Here is a 21505-nt window from a genome sequence, read left to right on the forward strand (position 1 = left end):
TCGCCTCCCTTGTCCACGGTCTCAGTTTATTCCCCTGCCTCAGTTCTATAACTGATATCAAACTTGCTGCATTGACTGGTTCTCAGAACACTCGGTTCCCGGATCCTAGCCTATCTTGACGATTTGGCCTTTCCCCAGAGTGCTCATGGGGGGGGGGGGGCTGGAGGCGTGTCGAGGCCGTGACCCCGCCCTCATCGCAGAGGCCGCTGGGGCCGGTCTCTATGGCAACGGACTGTACACTACCGCAAAGGAACTAGTTTCTGCTCCAAAGTCATGGCCAGCCCCGGGACGCGTTACCAGAGTTTCTCCAAGTCCAGGTAGCACCTGGCCGGGCTGAGGGCGGGAAGGACTTGAGTACTTCCAGAATGGGAATTGACACTGATCCAGACCGCTGCACCATCTGTTGGTTTCTGTTCTTTGGGCTAGGGCTCCAGCGCCACAGAATCAGTGATACAGAAAAGGTTGTAATAGAATTGAGACTGACTCCAGTAAGAACGTTATGTACTGCCGAAAGTGCAGGCGTACTTTATCATTAGGTACATGATCTCAACTAAAGATTGAAAAGCGAAGCGTCTTATATGTGAAGCCCTCACTACAGCTCTTGTATATAAGAAGCTTTCAGTGTCTAAATAATGTTTCCCGCCTTGTGCTCATTCCCAGTATTTGGAGGAAGGGCAAGGGAGGCGACTTCATCTCAACTCTAATCTTTCAGGGTCTGCTGCCTTGATAGAAAAGGGTTACAAAGACCGAGAGTGGTGGCGCACGCCTTTAATCCAAGCACTGGAGAGGCTGAAGCAAGCTAATCTCTGTGAGTTTGAGGCCAGCCTGATCTAAATAGTGAGTTTCAGAATAGCCAGGGCTATGTGGAGAGATCCCCTCTCAAAAATAAAATAAAATAAAATAATAATAATAATAATAATAATAATAATAATAATTTTTTAAAGCCTGCAGAAGTCTCCAGTGACAGGAAATGCCAATGCTATGATTTAATCTAGAGCTTAAAAAAATTAGCCCACAAGAAACAGACAGCAGGTTGAAAAGAAGAGCTGTTGCCCAACAAAACATAATCTAGGGAACTTATTACCTATGAAGAAAAATATGTAATAGGGCTGAGGCTGTGGCTAGAATGTGTCAGGTCCTAGATCCCCCAGCAACACAAAGAATGTGAAACAAACTCAATCTTCATTCCACAGGAAGAAAGTACAATGTAATTTCTATGAGCTAATTGGTGGCAATATGAAATATTCATTCACAGTTCTCTTCTTCCAGCTATATGGAGTGACACACTGCATCCCTTATAAGCTGGGCTGTAGTGGTGCACGCTTTTATTCCCATCACTAGGGAGGCAGAGGCCAGCCTGGTCTACAGATCAAGTTCCAGAACAGGCAGGACTGTTTCACAGAGAAACCCTGTCTCAAAAAACATAATAACAATAATAGTAATAACAACAACAAAATTTAAGGGCTGGAGAGATGGCTCAGAGGTTAAGAGCACTAGTTACTCTTCCAGAGGTCCGGAGTTCAATTTCCAGCAACCACATGGTGGCTCACAACCATCTGTAATGAGATCTGGTGCCCTCTTCTGGCCTGCAGGGATACGAACAGACAGAATACTGTATACATAATAAATAAATAAATCTTTAAAATAATTTTAAAATATTAGGGTCTAGAGAAATGACTTGGTGGTTAAGAACACTGGCTGCTCTTTCATAAGATCTAGGTGATATTCCCAGCACCCACATGGGATCCAATATCCTCTTCTGGCCTCTTTAGGACACACTCATATACATAAAATAATAAAATTTACAATAAGAAAATAATAAGTGTCACTGAGCAGTGGTGGTGCACACCTTTAATCCTAGCACTCAGGAGGCAGAGGCAGGTATATCTCTGTGAGTTCGAGGCAAGCCTGGTCTACAGAGTGAGTTCCAGAACAGCCAGGGCTGTTGCACAGAGAAACCCTGTCTCAAAAAACCAAAAAAATGAATAAATAAAAATAATAAGTATCTTTTTTGGTTACATATCTACCAGGTGTGCTTGATTTTCATTTTGTTTAAATCTAGTTTTTATGTCCAAAGTTAACAGCTATCTCCTACTGAACATTTCCATTTAGCAGTTTCTCCTGATTTCTAGAGATCTCCATAGTTTTCCCTAATTGCTTTCCCTTTCATGGTGGTTACAGTATAACCAAAAACAGAATTTTCCAGGAGGCAGAGGCAGGTGGATCTCTGTGAGTTCAGGGCCAGCCTGGTCTACAGAGCTAGTCCAGGATAGGCTCCAAAGCTACAGAGAAACCCTGTCTCGAAAAACCAAAAAGAAAAAAAAAAGACAGACTTTTGACCAGGCATTTCATGCATGCCTGTAATTCCATGACTCAGGAGACTGAGGCTGGAGGTTCACAAGTTGTTCAAGGGCATAGTATGGCCTTATCTCAAAAATTAAAGAAAAAACAAAGCCAGGCACAGTGGTTTATACTAGTAATTCCAGGGCTCAGGAAACAAAGGGAATAAGATCACTACCAGGCCAGCCTGGTCTCTATCATGAGTTTCAGGGAAGCCCAGGATACATACTGAGAATAATCTCAAAAATAAGTAAAATAAATGAATAAATTTTAAAAAATAGAATTTTGGCCAGGTGGTGGTGGTGCACACCTTTAATCCCAGCACTTGGGAGGCAGAGGCAGGCAGATCTCTGTGAGTTCGAGGCCGGCCTTGTCTACAGAGCGAGATCCAGGACATAGTAACTGATGTTGAGAGATGAGAAAAAGGTATTAATTTAACCCAATGAGCAGATAAAGTTGTTGCACTATATCTTATTGCTCTCCAATATGTGTCTTTTAAAAACAACAAGAAGCCAGGAAGTGGTGGCGCACACCTTTAATCCCAGCACTCGGGAGGCAGAGGCAGTCTGATGTCAGTGAGTTTGAGGCCAGCCTGATCTACAGAGTGAATTCCAGGGCAGCCAGGGCTACACAGAGAAACCTTGTCCTGGAGGGGAAAAAAAGTGTTGGATATTGAACCTGAATTTCACACATACCTGCCACTGAGGTATATGATCTGTTTCTTTAGGTTGTTTGTTTTGAGACAGGGTTTCTCTTTGTAGCCCTAGCTGTCCTGGAACTTGCTCTGTAGACCAGGCTGGCCTCAAACTCACAGAGGGCTGTTACACAGAGAAACCCTGTCTCAAGAAAGGGGGGGGGGAGAAAGCCATGCCCTGTGGATCTGAGTTGGAGGGGGAGAGAAAGCCATCCCGTGGATCTGAGGTGGAGGGCTCTCCCCTCTACAGGCTCAGTCACCCATCGCAGCTTCTTTCCTATGCAGAACACGTGCACAATCTTCAGAAGAGACTACAGGAGCCAAGAGCTTTGAGAAACGAAAGCTCTCTCAGAAACGAAGAACACTGGTCAGTGATGCTCTTCTTTTTGGAACCCCACATGTCACCCTCTACAATCTGTCTTCTACCTACAGCCCCAAACATACCCAGTAGACTAGTTTCTTCCCAGTCAGAGATGGCCGCTCACAGAAGCCAGGCTTGCCAGGCTTTAGGGGAGGAGAAGGGCATACTGGTTCCTCCTCATCTAAAAGCTGTCCACGACTGTCCCAGGTCAAAAGACTTAGCCCCTTCCCTTAACACCCTTCACTTTCCAACTCGGCATTCGGAATGAACTGCATTTCTTCACCAACCTGCCATGTACCAGACACAGTGCTAAGTTAAGGTGACACCAGCTCCTGCCAAGGTCCTGTAAATGCTGTGACCGGACCCTTTTGTCTTTATGGCCCTAGGTCTGATGCAGTACTTGAGTTCCATAAATACTTATGATCAAGTGTTTGTTTTTCTGTTGTGTTTTGGTTCTGAGTTCCTCATTCCTCTTCTTTACAACTCTCATAAAGACCAATAGAGTGAGCGGCTCACACCTATAACTCCAGCACTTGGAAGGCTGAGGAAAACTGCTGCAAGTTTATTTGTTTTTTGTTTGGTTTGGTTTGGTTTTGGTTTTTCGAGACAGGCTTTCTCTGTGTAGACCAGGCTGTCCACTAACTCAGAGATCAGCCTGCCTCTGCGTCCCTAGTACTAAGATCAAAGGTGTGTGCCACCACCCCTTTAATCCCTGTAACACCCTTTCTTAGAAACTATTGGTATAAAAATTAATGTGGCCAACTAAGTATGGTGGCACACACTATAATCCCAGCACTCAGGAGAATGGAACAGGAAGCTTTTGAGTTCAGGGTTAATGGACAGATCCCTCTCAAAGCCTTTTCTGGCCAGGAGGTGGCAGAGACACACACCTTTAATCCTCACACTCAGGAGGCAGAGGTAGGCAGATCTCTGTGCGGCCAGCCTGGTTTAGAAGACAGTTCCAGGACAGCTGGGACTACAAAAGGACCACTGCCTTATTACCTTACTAAGTATTTTAGTTTTAGTTTGGATTCTCTTTTTCAGTGCCTTGGATCATTCACATGCTGTGCAACTGTTTGTCACTGAACTATAGCCTCATCCCACTTTGATGGGACTAGAGTGGATGCCTTAGTGGTTAAGAGCACTTGCTACTTTTGCAGAAGACCTGGGTTCTGTTTCTAATGCTTGCATGGTGCCTCATAAATGTAACTCCTGTTCTGGAAGAGCTGATGCCATCTTCTGACCTCTGCAGACTCCAGTCACGTATGTGGTGCACTTACATACAGGCAAAATGCTTATTCACATGAAATAAACAAATTTTAAAAAATTTATATATATTCATATGTGTATATGTATATATGTGTGTGTATATCTATATATGCATTTGAGCAAACTTACTGCTCTAGTTCACAATGGAACACTGTGGGCAGTGTGTTGGCATTGTGTGAATGTGTTCCTTGGAGAGGATTTGGAAACACATAGGCCTTACACTTTATGAAGCTGGGAACTGCCAAGGACAGGCCCCTATCAAAGGAGAAGAGAGCAATGTGAACCCTGTAGAGAACAAACGAAGCCACAGTGAGGCAGTCGTTCCCAACCTTCCTAATCCTGAGATCCTTTAATACAGTTCCTCGAGTTGTGATCCAACCATAAAGTTATTTTCTTTAGTACTTCCTAACTGTAAATTTACTACTGTTGTGAATCCTAATGTAAATATCTGTGAAAGGGTCGAGGCCCACTGGTTGAGAACCACCCCAGCTCGGGTTCTATTCCAGCCCCAGCCTCTTGCCTGCCAGATGCCTAGCTCAGTTTAGACCTGCAGTCACGGCGCTTGTGTGTTTTTTCCTACGATGAGGTCAACAACCACCAGAGGGGGATGTTTCTCCTGCCGTAACCCAGAAGTGGGGCACTTCCGGTTTTTACCTGCAGGGGGAAGCAAAGAGCCGGGAACGCGGGGGAACGCGGAGGACTGCGGCATTCTAGCAACCAGCACTGGAGAGAGGCAGCTACTTCCCCAGTTTTTCATTCGCCCATGCAAATCAGAAGTAAGGTGCCTGTGATTTCTTCAGCCGAAGAAACAAAAAGAGCACATTTACTGTCCACTTGAAAATTTGAAACACTTTCTAAACTCATCGAGATTGAGCCCCAGGTGTCTCCTGGGATTTTTTTTTCCCCTCATACTTTTGTTTTCGGATAATCTGACACAGTGGCCTGAAACTCGTGATATTTCTGGGATAGTGAAGTGCTGGGATTACAGGCCACTCCCACCAACCGTGTAAAAAGTTTGTTGTTCGTTTAGACAGACTCTTGCTACGTGGCCCGCCGACTCATGGTAGTTCTGCTTTAGCCTGCCCAGAGCTAGCATTACAGGTGTGAGCCACCACATGAAAATGTCATGTTTCTTCTTACTCCCACATCCCACCCCTCCCCCCTGCACGTTTTCCTTTATTTTATAGTAAATAAGAAAATTTTCTGAGATGGCCTCATGTAGCCCAAGCTGACCTCAAATTCTCTGTGAATCACCTTGAACTCCAGTTTTCCTGCCTCCACCCCCCAAGTGCTCAGATTACAGGTGTGTGCCAGCCCCATATGACTTATTTACTTGAGTCAGAGTCTCACTATGTATTCTAGTTGTTTGTTTAACTCTTTCATGGCCTACCACCCAGATCTCAATAAATCCACTGGGACTTATTCTTACTTATAAATGCCTGGCCTTGGGGCTGAAGAGATGGTTCAGAGGTTAAGAGCACCGACTGCTCTTCCAGAGGTCCTGAGTTCAATTCCCAGCACCCACATGGTGGCTCACAACCATCTGTAATGAGATCTGGCACCCTCTTCTGTGTACATAATAAATAAATAAATCTTTAAAAAAAAAATAATAATAATAATAAATGCCTGACTTGTTTCTAACCAGCTTTTCTAACTTAAATTATCACATTTCTCTTTAGCTATGTTTTGCCTCTGAGCTTTTTGCCTTTATTTATTGTATATATCTTTCTTTCCTTCTTACTCCATGGCTGGCTGGCTGGCTGCCTGGCTGCCTGGCTGGCTGGGTAGCTGGCCCCTGGCAATCTCCTCTCGTTCTCCTTTCCTTGCTCCTTGCTCTTCCCTAGATTTCTCCTCCTATTAATTTCTCTGCCTGCCAGCCCCACCTGTTTCTCTCTCCGGCCTAGCTATTGGCCATTCAGTTCTTTATTAGCCCAATCAGGTGTTCTAGGCAGGCAAAATAACACAGCTTTACAGAGTTAAACAAATGAAACATGAAAGAATGCAACACATCTTTGCATCATCAAACAAATATTCCACAGCATAAACAAATGTAACATATCTTAAGCTAATATTCCACAACATTTCCCCTTTTTTGTCTAAATAAAAATGAAAGATTTTAACTTTAATATAGTAAAACTACTTATAACAAAACCAGTTATTAAGTAAGAGTTACATTTACAATATTCATTCCATTTATATTTAACAAATTCAGAGAAAATACTCCATTATCTATATCTGTCTTATTCTAGTGATTCCAAAGTTTTATACCTAATTTACTTTCTACCATAACTAAGGGAACTCTATTTAGACTTTAACTTCATCAAAGATCCCAAAAGGATGTAATATTACCTAACAACAAAGACATCTGGCTGCCTGGACAGTCACCCAAAGTTCGTCTGCAGCATTGGGGCATCCATCTTCAGCCCACAGGCCTATAATATCTGGCACACTTTTCAGTAAAGCAGGAAATTTGAAAGACTGTTTGGCCTTGTATTGGCAGTTTGTCAGTCACTTTCCTCTGTAGAATATCTGACAGACTCTTCTGTAAAGCGGGAATCGCAAAGGATGATCCTGCCTTGTCTTGACAAAGTTCAACAGTCTTTCTCCTGTGTCCCACTTGTCCAGTCTGTACAGCATACCGTGAGCAATCAAGGCAAGAGCAGTTTCTTGCCCAAATGGCTGGCCTTGCCACATTGAAAGCAAACTCCATGTGGAGTTTCTTTCATACCCATCATCCTTTTATGAAGTAAATTGGTGCTGCCAGGAGTGTCTCATTTTCATGAAAAATATTAGATTATTAAACAGATTAAATGCCATATTCTGTAGATCTTTGAAGTGTTTGAAAATCATCTATTTGTCTAAAATATGCCTGTTTAACCTTGAAAATATGCCTAATGTGACTATAAGTTTGATTATTATAGATTAACTACTAACCTCATTTCTTAATTATACATTGCATTTTTGTTTGTTTGTTTGTTTGTTTGTTTTTCAAGGCAAGGTTTCTCTGTGTAGCTTTGGAACCTGTCTTGGATCTTGCTCTGTAGACCAGGCTGGCCTCAAACTCACAGAGATCCACCTGACTCTGCTTCCTTAGTGCTGGGATTAAAGGTGTGCACCACCACTGCCTGGCTATATATTGCATTTTTAAATGAGCTACATAAGCACAATACCTCAAACAAGAGTAGAAACATGTATACAGTATAACAAAAATAACTTTACATTTGTGTCAATATACCAAAATCCATGCCAATACCAAATATCTGAGATTAATAGTTGTTTTTATTATCTTATATTTCCCTAAATGATAACAAACATTCATAAACCACCAAATAACCAACAACCACCCATCCCACCTCTTGGGAATGAGGGCATCGTTCTCTAGACTCCTTCCTGTTATCTGTGGGTAAAGACATCTTTAGGAGTTTCTGAGAAAGCTAAGATAATAACTAAGTCCTAGGAAGACCAGCTATAATCTTTGTTAATATTTATCACCTGTCAAGATTCAGGAGGTCTTCCCGATCAAATATGATCCATATTAACCCTGAAGGAATCCACAGCCTCTCATTTCCTGTGGAAACAAAGCATAACCTCTTCCCCAAAGCATTTTTGACTTCTATTTGACAAATACATTTTTTTACTTCCATTTTAGTTAAGGCATTCCTAAGTATATAGGCTGGTTTATTTCAACAGTCCCGCTTTCAATCCCTTGTCTCTTAGCAACTGTCATTTGCTTATCAGCAATCAAAAAATTCAAGGTCAATACAGCAACATACAGGATCCAGACTCCCTGTATACTGCCCATCTCTATGTGGCTTATTTTTTATTTTTATATTACTTTACTTCTCTCTTTAAAGAATTTATTATTTATAAACTATTTACTTTTTATATGACTGTCTATACCCCTTTTCTTTTCTTTCTTAAGCTGACACACATTGTTAAATACAATGTAACCTGTTTAGAGGTTTTCTTTTTTTTTTTTTTTTTTTTTTGGTTTTTCGAGACAGGGTTTCTCTGTGTAGCTTTGCGCCTTTCCTGGAACTCACTTGGTAGCCCAGGCTGGCCTCGAACTTACAGAGATCCGCCAGCCTCTGCCTCCCAAGTGCTGGGATTAAAGGCGTGCGCCACCACTGCCCGGTTAGAGGTTTTCTTTCCATCTAGATCTGTCTTTTTTTTTCCCCTTCGGTTTTTTCGAGACAGGGTTTCTTTGTGTAGCTTTGCGCCTTTCCTGGAACTCACTTGGTAGACCAGGCTGGCCTCGAACTCACAGAGATCCACCTGGCTCTGCCTTCCCGAGTGCTGGGATTAAAGGTGTGTGCCACCACCGCCTGGCTAGATCTGTCTTTACTGCATATTTTTGTGAAGCAGATGTTATACTCATGGTCAGCTTGTAATAGAATTATCTCTCAAGGGCTGGAGAGATGGCTCAGAGGTTAAGAGCACCGACTGCTCTTCCAGAGGACCTGAATTCAATTCCCAGCAACCACATGGTGGCTCACAAACATCTGTAATGGAGATCTGGTGCCCTCTTCTGGCCTGCAAGCATACATGTAGGCAAAACACTGTATACATAATAAATAAATAAATCTTTAAAAAAAAAAAAAAAAGAATTATCCCTCAAGACTGGAGAGATTTGGTTACAGCAGTTTTGGAGGCTGGTCCCCAATTACAATGGAGGACCTGGTGGAAGGATGAGGCTAAGACCGTTGAACAATGGAGTAGGGCTAGAGGTATTGAAATTCGCCAAGAACAACTTTTTGGAGAGGGCTATTATGCTTATATACAAAGAAAATCTTTATATGATGACCATACCCTGGCTTTATGCCACACAGCAGCAGCCTTGAATGCTTGGGACAGAATTGAAGAAGTAGGAAAGAAAATTGAGTGATTTACTAAAGTTATACAGGGCTCAAAAGACTGATGTCTTACAAAGACTGACTTTGGTAGTAAATAGAATGATACCAAATTCAGAAACTAGATAAATAATAATTGGATCTCTGGCTTTTGAAAATGCTAATGAACAATGCAAAGGGGTAATTAAGCCATTAAAGGCAAGATCCATTGGAGGAATGGATCCAAGATACAATCAATATTGAATTTCATGACCATGATGATGCTTGGATAGGAGAGGTGATGTCCAGAGGTTTGAAGAAAAATAGTAATGTTAAATGTTTCAATTTCAGTAAACAAGGTTGTAGAGGAATTTCTTATTAAATAAGAAACACAGAGCCAAATACAGAGTTAAAAGCCCAAGAGATCAGAGCACTAGCAAAGAGCCAAGACCACCTTATCTTACCACTCACTGCAGTCCTTCCCCTGAGAGAGCATTTCTTCCTGTCTGACTTGTCTTTTTATTTCCTTTGTGTTCTGCCTTCTCATTGGCTCTAAACCCAACCACATGACTTCCTTGTCACTGCCTGTCTATAAAGACCTCCAGGTCTCTATGGTTGGTACTAGGATTAAAGGTTCTGTCACCATACTTGGCTATGTCCTTGAACCCACAGAGACTTTGCCTACCATGTGATCGGAAGTAAGGGCGTGGGCTACCACCACCTGACTTCTGTTCCTGGCTCACTAATGACCTCTGATCTCCAGACAAATTTTATTTATTAACATAAAAATAAAATCACATTTCAGCACAATTAAAATATCACCATATAAGGCCACCAAAAAGGGGACTGTAAACAGGACGTTTCTAGAAACAATGTTTTTTTCAAGGAATAATCCCAACTGAACGCCCCTCCCTTCTAGATTATGCAGAAGGTGTGGCAAAGGCAGACATTGGGCTAACAAATGTAGATCAACAAGGGACAGACAAGGTAATACCTTGCCTTTGCCATTGGAAATGCCACAAGGGGCTTCTTGAAGGCCCCCATGTCAAATTTCATTCTGTCCTTTCCTGTCATTGTGGAATAAACTTCTTCCTAGAGCAATTAAATAACTTAATGACTATTGTAAGAAACCATACTGCTCTGAATGATAAAACACCTTTAGAAAATAGAACAAAAATTTAAGGAGAAAACCATAAATCAAAATTGATAAAGATTAGATTTGGAAACTCCCCAAAGTTAGGGTTGGGGAAAGGTTTTGTTTTTGTATTTTCAGGAAAATAAAAACAACCAACTTGAAGAGTTTAAAGAATTTTGGACAAATAAGCATCCAAAGAAGAGAAAACTACCTGGAAAAAAATTACCAAGAAAAGGAGTAATCTGACCTAATGTGATCTCTGAAGTCTCCAAAAATATAACGGGACCCCACAATGATGATTCCATCAGGACTATGATAAAGCCATTAAGATGACAAATACCACCCAAAGATCAGTTTTGGACTACAAACTGCTCAGGACAATTTCAAGATGGCTAGCTGAGATAATCCAGCCTCACAGACTACTCTAGCCAGGACTTGAGATAAGCCTCTGCACTTTTCCCTTTATGCAGAGACTAGACAAGTGATACAGCTACCTTTCCCAGGACTAGACAAAACGCAAAATTTTTCTTTTCAGGATCCCCTAAAAATGCCTTCACCCCCAGACAGCAGGAAGTAAATTTAAGAACATGATGCCCACATTCCCAAGAGGTGGGGTGGGTGGTTTTTGGTCATTCAATAAGCTATGGATATTTGTCATTGTTTTGGTGGTTGATTACAAGTTGTTATTGGTAATGTTCAGGAGCCAAGACAAGCTTTCTCAGGCCCTAGATGGATATTTCAGCCTCATATTGGGTGCCAATGTAGTTGGGTTTTTTCCCCACTTTGGGAGCCTGCCACCCAGATCCCAAATAAATACACTGAGACTTGTTTTTATTTGTAAATGCCTGGTCTTAGCTTGACTTGTTTCTAGCCAGCTTTTCTAACTTAAGTTATGCCATTTCTCTTTAACTACATTTTGCCTCTGGGCTTTTTGCTTTTATTCTATGTATCTTTCTTTCCTTCTTACTCCATGGCTGGCTGGTATCTTCCTCTCCTTTTCTTTCTTTTTTTTTTTTTTTTTTGGTTTTTTGAGACAGGGTTTCTCTGTGTAGTTTTGATGCCTTTCCTGGATCTCGCTCTGTAGACCAGGCTGGCCTCGAACTCACAGAGTTCCGCCTGGCTCTGCCTCCCAAGTGCTGGGATTAAAAGCATGCGCCACCACCGCCCGGCTCTTCTCCTTTTCTTACTCCTTGCTCTTCCCTAGATTTCTTCTCCTACTTATTTCTTTGCCTGCCAGCCCCACCTGTTTCTCTCTCCGGCCTAGCTATTGGCCATTCAGCTCTTTATTAGATCAATCAGGTGTTTTAGACAGGGAAAATAACACAGCTTTACAGAGTTAAACTAATGAAACATGAAAGAATGCAACACATCTTTGCATCATTAAACAAATATTCTGTAGCATAAACAAATGTAACACATCTTAAACTAATATTCCACAACAATGTATTCCAGTCTGATCTCAAACTTTTGATCCTTGAGTGCTGGGATTACATGCATGAGTCACAAGATATTTTGGGGGGTTTGTTTTGTTTGTTTTTGTTCTGTTTTGTTTTGTTTTTGAGACAGGGTTTCTCTATGTCACAGCCCTGGCTGTCCTGGATTTCAGTCTGTAGACCAGGCTGGCTTCAAACTCATTGAGATCCGCCTGCTTCTGCCTCTCGAGTGCCAGGATTAAAGGTGTGCACCACCACAGCTGGGCTGCTTTTTTTGTTTTGTTTTGTTTTGTTTTTTTAAAGATTTATTTATTTATTATGTATACATAGGAGGGCACCAGATCTCATTACAGATGGTTGTGAGCCACCATGTGGTTGCTGGGAATTGAACTCAGGACCTCTGGAAGAGCAGTCGGTGCTCTTAACCTCTGAGCCATCTCTCCAGCCCTGCTTTTGTTTTTTGAGACAGGTCTCTATGTAGCCTTGGCTGTCTTGGAACTGGATATATAGACCAGCCTGTTCCAGAACTCAGGGTTCTACCTCCTGAGGGCTGGGATTAAAGGCATGTATGTGCCCCGGCTGAGCTTTTTTTTTTTGAAACAGGATCCAGGCTACCCTAGAACTCACTATCTAGTGGAGGATAATCATGAACTTCTGATGCTTATGTCTCCATAACCTAAATGCAGAATTATACACAGTGCTAGGATTACAGGCAGGCACCAATACTATATAGTGCTTGGTAGATGCATGCTATGCAAGCTTTTTGTTTGTTTGTTTGTTTTGGTTTTGGTTTTTCAAGACAGGGTCTCATTGTATAGCTCTGGCTATCCTCAAACTCACTATGTAGACTAGGCTGACCTTGAGCTCACAGAGATCTGCCTTAGACAAGCATTTAACAGCTGAACTACATCCCCAGCCCTCAATATTCTTTTCAAATTGAAGATGATTTATGCTTGTTGTAGAAATTTTTGAAAAATACACTTATAAAAAAAATCACCCATGCTCCTGTCACATAGAGAGTAATAGTCATGAATAGCCTTTTGGACTTTCTGCTTTTTTTTTGAGACAGGGTTTCTCTGTGTAGCCTAGGCTGTCCTAGAAGTTAATCTGTAGAGCAGCCTGGACTCAAACCCACAGAGATCTGCCTGTCTTTGCCTCCCGAGTGCTGGGATTAAATGTGTCACCACCACCTGGCAGGTTTTCTCCTCTTTTAGTTGACTTGTCATGATTATTCCCAAATTTTATATTAAGCCTCTTTGAAAACATTTCATGCCTATATAACAATTTTCTGTTTTTAGATACTTGGGAATTTAAATTTGTTTCCACAACTCAAAGTATACATTGGGCATCACCCTGTGTGTAACAATGTTGTTTCGTTTGTCTCCTTCTGTACCAGCTGACTGGACTCCTTGCCTCAGGCCTCTTTAACGGGAGCTTCAGGTACCCTACTCCCACAGGGTATTAGCTCCCTACTTGTAACTCTTGAAAAGCCATATCCTTGAGCTGTTGGTGCTGCCCAAACAGGCTTTACACCTTCCCCACCACACTCTCTCTCCAAGTGACTGCAGCTTCTTTCATGCTCTCATTTGAACTATGCTACACAATCATCTTACTCTGAGATGCTCAGTCTCCCCAACACAACCCAGTCAGCACTTGCTGCCCTTTTATAACTTTCACTGGTTTCAGTCACTTCATGCTGACTTGTGACCATCAATTCACTTGTTACCTTACTCCAACTGTGCCCAGCTTTCCTTGTGTCTCTAGAACCCAGCAGTGATCGACTACAATGGACTCCAAAATGCTGAAGAACAAATAAAGGACCAAATTTATAAAATTCTAAAAGTAGGATTGACTGGATCAAATTATCATATTTTTATGCTGTATTTCATGAAAATATTTAAGAAAAAAAATAAACCCATATATACTATTTCCTACCACATGTATCAGCTAATGGTTCAAAATGAAGTCCCATTCATCAGGTACCCTTACCTACTTCCCCTTCCCCAAGGGATGCAACCCAATCACCTTGCAGGCTCCATTTGTTTATCTGTAGTCCTGTCTGTCTTGTCCATCTAGGCATTAGCCTGGACTTACCCTCCTCTCTTGTCTCTTTAGCTCTACTGTGTCAAAAGGCAGAGACGGAGGCTTTTCAGGATTTACATTTGTTTGTCACAGTACAGGCAGTCCATGTTCTCTGACTCACTACAGAAGAGTATAACTCACATTTGCTGGGTTCCTAGCAGGCACCACAGTGTATAAACTACACACTATATTTTCTCATGGCATCCTTGCCTCAGTGCATTGGAATGGTGACTACTATTATCCCTACTTTGCAAATGAAAAGACAGAGGCTCAGAGCAGTTAAGCCTGTGGTCACACTGCTAGTAAGGAAGATTCGAGATTTAATCCTAACTGTCTATAACCAAAAGACACAGTCTTAATTATGGACCATATTAAAGATGTTTGTGTAGCTGGGTATGCTGACACATACCTGTGATCCCAGCAGCATAGAGGAGCTGGAGGAAAGAAGGTCTCAAGTGTAAGGCTAGCAAAGGCCATATAGCAAAAGTGTGTGTGTGTCGGGAGTATGTGGGTGGAGGGATGCAGAAGATCAGAAAGGAAAGAGGCTGTGAATACAGCTCAGTCGTACAGTCCTTAACATGTGAGGTAGTTCTGTCTTGTCCTCAACAATACCAGAAAAGGGAAGGGGGAGTAATGTTGCCATAGTAACCTCAGCTGTTCCTCCCTTAAGCCCTTGCAGTTTTCCATGGGTGGCCACCTGTCCCCATGGCCGACGTACACCAGTGGCCAGACGATTCTGCATAAACGAAAGCCCTGTTCAGAGGACTGCCGGAAAAGAGCCAAGTAAGCCAGGGCCGGCCTGACGGGGGATGGGCTGGCCTAGGTTAGGTATTGGTCCAGGACATATAGCTTAGTGGAGTTTGTGGCCCCAGACCAAGAGTACGAGGATCCATGGGATGTTGGTGACATCTCAGCCCACCATCCTCTGCAGTAGCTGGCAGCAGCAGCCCCTGGGCGCTTCCAAGCCCAGGTACCTGGAGCAACTGGAGAACTACCTGCGCAAGGAGCTCCTCCTGCTGGACCTGGGCACGGACTCTGCACAAGAGCTGAGGCTGCAGGTCAGAGCCACAGACCAAACATGTCAAGGGTGGAAAGAAACTGCGTGCACCAGAACTGAGTAACGCAGACCTTCACAGGGGAAGTGGCCCCTCCATCTTCTAACTATTCCTTTTTGGAAAAAGGAATGTCCTATGACAGAGCCTCTGGCCTGGTGGCAACAACTAGAAGCTTGAGGAACTAGCCCAGAAACAGAGAATGGTCAGTCTAGACGCAGTTCAGACTCTGGTACACATTAGAAAGGGACTCAGTAATAATGAAAAGGAATCTCCAACTTCTGACCTAGACATGACTGAAGCATTACTGAGTGCTGACCATGTGCCAGGCTTTGGGCACACATTCACACATATCCCACATACAATCTTTCTGGATCTAAGTTGGAAAGAATATTCTCTTCCGCTGTGAGTTCAGAACGTGAAGCCAGAATCTTCAATGTCCTGTTCCCACAGGTCTTTGATATAAGAGGGGCTACAAGTGAGAGCCTAGTGGGTACAGGATCTGGTAGGCAAGAAGCTGACTGCCCGGAAAGCCAGAGTCAGCTTGGGCAGAATGGCATATCTGGCCCACATTGCTGGGTTGCTAAGCCTCAGAGTTAGCACCAGGGAAGGAAGGCCTTTATACCTGTCCCTCCTCTCCAGCCCCATGGTACTAAGACTTGGGTGGTGCCTGGCCAGACACAGGTTACTAGCAGTCTCATATGGAAACAGTTTTGAGCACACTGAGGGTGGGGGGTACAGGCCAGGAAATGATAGGTTCCTTTTTTATGCCAGCCTTACAGGGAGATCTTTGAGTTCTTCATAGAGGATTTCAAGACATACAAGCCATTGTTATCCTCCATCAAGAATGCATATGAGGTGATGCTGGGTAAGACTGCAGCCCCCTTCTGGGCCCCAGTTGGAATGAATACAGAGTATCCTATTCTGACTTTGATTCTCTACTACTAACTGATCTTTAGGTCACTTTTTGCATGCCTCAACCATACCCTTTAGCAGGACGGTGAGGCAATCTGTAGTAAATAGAAGGAATCCCAGGAAAGGAAGGCCTTCTAGGAGGCTCCCTCGCCTGCTCAGAAAGTGCTAAGCAGGTTACAGCTACAGAATCCATGTTCCTAAGCCTCTCCAGGGGAGAGATCCTAACCCTCAACATGACTCAGCCCCTGGTCTGTTTGTCCTTTTGCATGGTTGGAGATTGAACCTAGTGTCTCACATAATGGACAAGCATTCTACCATGGGCCTCTGTCCCCACCCTACCCTCCTTTAAAACCAAGTGTGTGAAGAGAGAGTGTGGAGAGGCACTGGAGAGAGGCACTGGAAAGATGGCTCAGCAGTTAAGAGGCCAGCAGTAGCTGTCCTTCCAGAGGACCTGGGTTTAAACTGCAGCATCCACACGCTCGTTAACAAACATCTGTAACTCCATTTCCAGGGGATCTGACCTCCTCTTCCGGTCTCTGCAGGCACCAGGCACACACAGGTCTCACAGACACATATGTGGGCAAAACACCCAGTGACCTTAGGATCTGTGACTCCTGGCTGTTTATTCTCTGTGGCCCCCCAAAGGGCTTTTTATTTTTTATTTTATTGTCTTTTTTTATTTTTATTTTTATTTTTTTGAGACAGGGTCTCTCTATGTAGCCCTGGCTATACTGGAGCTCCAGTTGTAAACCAGGCTGGCCTCACATTCAGAGATCCTCCTGGCCTCTGCCTCCTGAGTGCTGGGATTAGAGGTGTGTGCGCTACCCCCAGTGCACCTGTCTTTGCTTAGCCCACCAAAGGGAGAAAATTCGGTCCCTGGAGCCCCTGAAGGCCAAGATCGTCAGTATGAACGAGGACTGCAGTGAGAGGATCCTGGCCATGAGGGCTGAGGAGAAATATGAAATCTCCTTGCTCAAGAAAGAGAAGATGAATTTGCTAAAACTCATTGATAAAAAGAATGAAGAGAAGATCTCCTTGCAGAGTGAGGTGAATGAATGGAGGTGGTAATGCTGCCAAGGTCCCCAAGTTCCTGCTCTACCTGTAGCCTGGTGTGTTCATGAGTACTGAGGCTATCCCTATCTGCCTGAATGGAGGGCCATCACCACCCCAAGAGCCCCTGAGCTATCTTACTCTGCCCTGCTGCAGTGCTCAGCATAGACTCCAGCGTGGCTCCAAATGCCAGCAAACTCTCCATGGGTCGAAGCATGGGCTTCTTGCTAGGTTCTCAGGCATGACCACTGTCCTTTTCCTAAACCCAGGGACTACTAAGCAGCAATCACAGCCCTGTGGTGACCAAGAGTCACTGTCATATCCCTCCTGCCTCACCCCTGCAGGTGACTAAACTGAGGAAGAGCTTGGCTGAGGAATACCTTCGCTACCTTACCGAGCGAGATGCCCGCAAGATTCTTATTGGGGACCTGAATGAGCTGCGATACCAGCGAGAAGACATGTCACTAGCCCAGTCCCCAGGTAATCCAAGCCGGGTTTCTCTCCCGAGGTCCTGAAGTCTCTCAGTCACCATTTACATTCCTAGTATCTTTTTTACTTTAACACTGCTGGAAGCTGAGACTCTGTGGGCAAGTGAAGCCTGGAACCACATGCCCTGGGCTTCTCTACTTAAGGTAGAGAGGCTGTAAACCCAAAGAATCCCAAGCAGAGAAGGTACATTAATGATGAAACTGTGACTAAGGCACTTATAGAAGGATGGATTTCTCTCTCTCTCTCTTTTTCTTTTTTGGTTTTTTGAGACAGGTTTTTCTCTGTAGTCCTGGCCATCCTGGACTCTGTAGACCAGTCTGGCCTCGAACTCAGAGATCCAACTGCCTCTGCCTTCCAAGTGCTGGGATTAAAGGTGTGGGACACCACCGCTCAGCTAGAAGAATTTCTTTGGCTCTTAGTGTTCCAAAAGGATATTAGTCTATCATCATGGCAGGGAGCACTGGCAGTAGACAGGCAAGCATGGTATAGAGCAGCAGCGGAGAGTTCACACATGGATTCACAATCGGGAAGCAGAGAACACAGTGGGAATGGCAGTGAGCCTTGAGGCTTTTGAAACCTCAAGGCTGTCCCCAGTGACGCACCTCCTCCAAGGCCACACCTCTTAATCCTTCTCAAACAGTTCCACCAACTGGGGACCAAGTGTTCAAACATGAGCCTGTGGGAGCCAGTCTACTCATACAGAGAGCATGCCCCAAGCACTATTTAACCCAACCCTGGGTACAAACCCCAGAGCCAAGATGACAGACTGGTGGGCCCCTGGCAGGTGTTTGGGGAGAGGATCCTGTGAAGCTATCGCTGGCACTGAAGATGACTCGACAAGACCTGACCCGCACTCAGATGGAACTCAACACCATGAAAGCCAACTTTGGAGATGTGGTACCCAGGAGAGACTTTGAAAGGCAGGAGAAGATCAACATGGAACTTCAAGAGCAGGTGCTGGTGGGCAGGTAGGGTTTGATATGGTAGGGTATGGTCAGGCAAGTGGGTAGTAAGGACCAATCACCTTGCCTACAGCTGGAAAGTCTGAGAGCTGACTATGAAGAGGTCCGAAAGGAACACGAGTTACTGCTGCAGTTGCACATGACCACACTGAAGGAGCGGGACCAGTTCCATCATGAGCTAGAGGAGATCCATCGCACCTCCACCCCTCGACCTGACTGGACCAAATGCGAAGGTAACGATGGTTGCAGGGGCCCCAGGGCCTGCTGAAGGACATGGCCTGGGTTCTAGCTTCCTCTCCCCACCGGCAGGCATCATATTAGGGGGTGCAGAACGCTGGCTAATGCTGGCCGAAGGAAAGAACAGTGACCAGCTGGTGGATGTGTTGCTGGAGGAGATTGGCAGTGGTCTGCTTCGGGAGAAAGACTTCTTCCCTGGTCTGGTAAGAGAATCCCTGAGCCAGAGGTCCCTTAAGATTATGGGGGAACTATCTGGGGCTCTTTCTTGTGTAGACACAGGGCAACAGAAGGGTCCAGTTGTGAGCTGACACCCACTTTTCAGGGCTTTGGGGAATCTGTCCCTGCTTTCCTTCGGTTTGATGGCCCTGTGGAGAACAAGAAGCCGAGCAAGAAGGAGGTGGTCAATCTTCTTGTAGATGCCTGGAAGGAACGTATTGCAGAGGAGCAGGTCAGCTCTCACTGGTTATAAATTGCCTCTGTGTAGCCTTCAGATTCAGGGTCTTTTAAGGAGTTCCCTCAAGGTGGTAGGGAGCAGGGTGGGGGCTAAGCAAGCCCAGGACATACTACCAAATATTCTCACCCTACAGAAAGAGTCATTCCCAGATTTCTTCTTCAATTTTCTGGAGCGTCGCTTCGGGACCAATGATGCCATAGCCTGGGCTTACACCATTTTTGAAAGTATCAAGCTCTTTCACTCCAATGAGATCATGAGTCAGTTCTATGCAGTCTTGATAGGCAAGGTGAGCTTTGGCCTAGGCCCTACCGGTTACCCTAGCCAAGTAGAAATGGCTTTTGTCCCCAGCACAATGGCTCTGTCCCTTCACTCTAGTAAGCAGCATATTAGTAACTGCTCCCCTCGTTGTAGAAGCTGGAGAGTGTATATGTCAACCAAATGGAGACACTGTCCCATCTGCAGAAGGAGATGGCAAATGCTGACACTCAGAATGAGGGGTTAATATCCATGGAGCAATTCTGGTAAGAGGCCAGTCAGGCCACTTCAAACTCTACTCCATTATCTTGGCTGGTCAGGTTCTCAGGTATGCAGGAAAGAGGGGAGCCTCACAGGAAGGGCCACAGCCTCACAGCCTCCTGTCCTCACTGGCTGTGGTGGGACATGCCTGGAATTCTAGCACTTGAGAGATAAAAGCAGGGGAGTCATTTAATTCTAGGCCAGCCTAGCACAAATTTGTTCAAAACATGCCAGGCATGGTAGTGTAGGCCTTTAATTCCAGCACTTGGGAGGCAGAGGCTGGAGGATCTCTGTGATTTCGAGGCCAGGCTGGTCTACAGAGTGAGTTCCAGGCCAACCAGATTGACATAGAAAGACCCTTTCTCAAAAAAACAATTAAAAAAAAAAAAGGCAAAACAAAAAAAGTTTGGGAGACTAAGGCCAGAGGATCACTGAGTTCAAAGACTCCAAAAACAAAAAACCTGTGGAGGGCTGGAGAAATGACTCAGTGGTTGAGAGCACTGGCTGCTCTTCCAGAGGTCCCGAGTTCAGTTCCCAGCAACCACATGGTGGCTCACAGCCATCTATAACAGGATATGATGCCCTCTTCTAGCATGCAGGTATATATTCATACATAAATACATAAACAACTCATACTTGGGGTTGGGGATTTAGCTCAGTGGTAGAGCACTTGCCTAGCAAGCGCAAGGCCCTGGGCTCGGTCCTCAGCTCCAGGAAAAACCCTCATACATAAGATATAAATAAATGCCTGTAGAAATACTAGTGGGGATGGCCCAGTTAGACAGCCTCAATCAGTCAGGCCCTGTTGGAATTCTTATTTTCCTATAGCAACATCCTCAAGAACGCCTTTCCTCTCAAGAAGGAAGAACAAATTCAGGAGCTAATGGAGGCAGCAGGCTGGGGTCCAGACAACAGCAGTACAGAAGTGTTCAGCTACCGAATATTGTTTACTGAGGTGGGTGGAGACACACAACTTGCCACTCCCTTCCCCGGTGCTTAAACTACAGTCAATATGGCCTCACCCTGCCTTCTCCCTCATCCCACTCCAGGATGAGGAGGGTCAGAGTGAGCCGTTTGTGCAAAAGCTGCGGGAACAGTACGACAGTGAGAAGGAGGCATACTTAGAAGAACTGAAGCAGGATTTGGAACTAGAGCTGTGAGTGACCCCGGGCCCCGGAGTCCTGCTCAGCCATTGGCAAGTCCCTATCAGATAGCATCTCCGGTGCCAGAGTCTCCCTATGCAATGGGCACAATGCTGGGTACTATAAACTACACAAACTGGACAGAAAAATGGGTACCTCACAGTCAGAGTCCAAAGAGAAGGGCTCAAGCCTCTAAACCTGTCTTTCTTTCCCTGTGGGGCAGCTCCGATGAGGTGAACCTACTGAAGATGCGTGGGGCCCTGATGAACATCGATCCCAGCCTGGACAAGCAGACGCTGAGCACCTACCTGAGCCAGGCCTTTCAGCTCCCTGTGGCAGAACTGCCCTTGGAGGATGATGAGAAGCAGGAGGAAATTGTAGTAAAACTCGAGACTGCGATTGAACGGCTTCAGATAGCAGACATCAAGCGTGTAGGACCGCGAGGAGAGCCAGAGCCAACGAGCTAGAGACCTCATGGGAACTTAAGTACTCCAGTGTTGCTAAACTTCCAGTATAAAATTATTTATCTAAATTTATATCTTCCA

At 44.6% G+C, this 21505-nt stretch overlaps 1 protein-coding gene across 2 annotated transcripts; it reads left to right on the forward strand.

Moving 5' to 3' along the window:
- The first annotated feature begins 197 nt into the window (after positions 1–197).
- Positions 198–21496, forward strand: Tsnaxip1 (translin associated factor X interacting protein 1). Of its 2 annotated transcripts, XM_028854356.2 has the most exons (16): positions 198–317; positions 3320–3401; positions 14814–14926; positions 15075–15201; positions 15970–16063; positions 16961–17157; positions 17505–17640; positions 18434–18603; positions 18685–18844; positions 18921–19051; positions 19171–19296; positions 19436–19588; positions 19714–19823; positions 20647–20773; positions 20868–20974; positions 21184–21496. In XM_028854356.2, the coding sequence occupies exons 1-16, from the start codon at positions 274–276 to the stop codon at positions 21425–21427; spliced, it is 2121 nt and encodes a 706-aa protein (XP_028710189.1). In that variant the 5' UTR covers positions 198–273; the 3' UTR covers positions 21428–21496. The 2 variants fall into 2 exon arrangements, with proteins under 2 accessions (XP_028710189.1, XP_037062122.1); XM_037206227.1 differs by lacking the exons at positions 198–317; positions 3320–3401; positions 15075–15201 and having other exon boundaries at positions 14838–14926.
- Positions 21497–21505: the final 9 nt, after the last annotated feature.

This window comes from Peromyscus leucopus, chromosome 5 (genome assembly GCF_004664715.2).
Source record: "Peromyscus leucopus breed LL Stock chromosome 5, UCI_PerLeu_2.1, whole genome shotgun sequence".
Taxonomy (NCBI): domain Eukaryota; kingdom Metazoa; phylum Chordata; class Mammalia; order Rodentia; family Cricetidae; genus Peromyscus; species Peromyscus leucopus.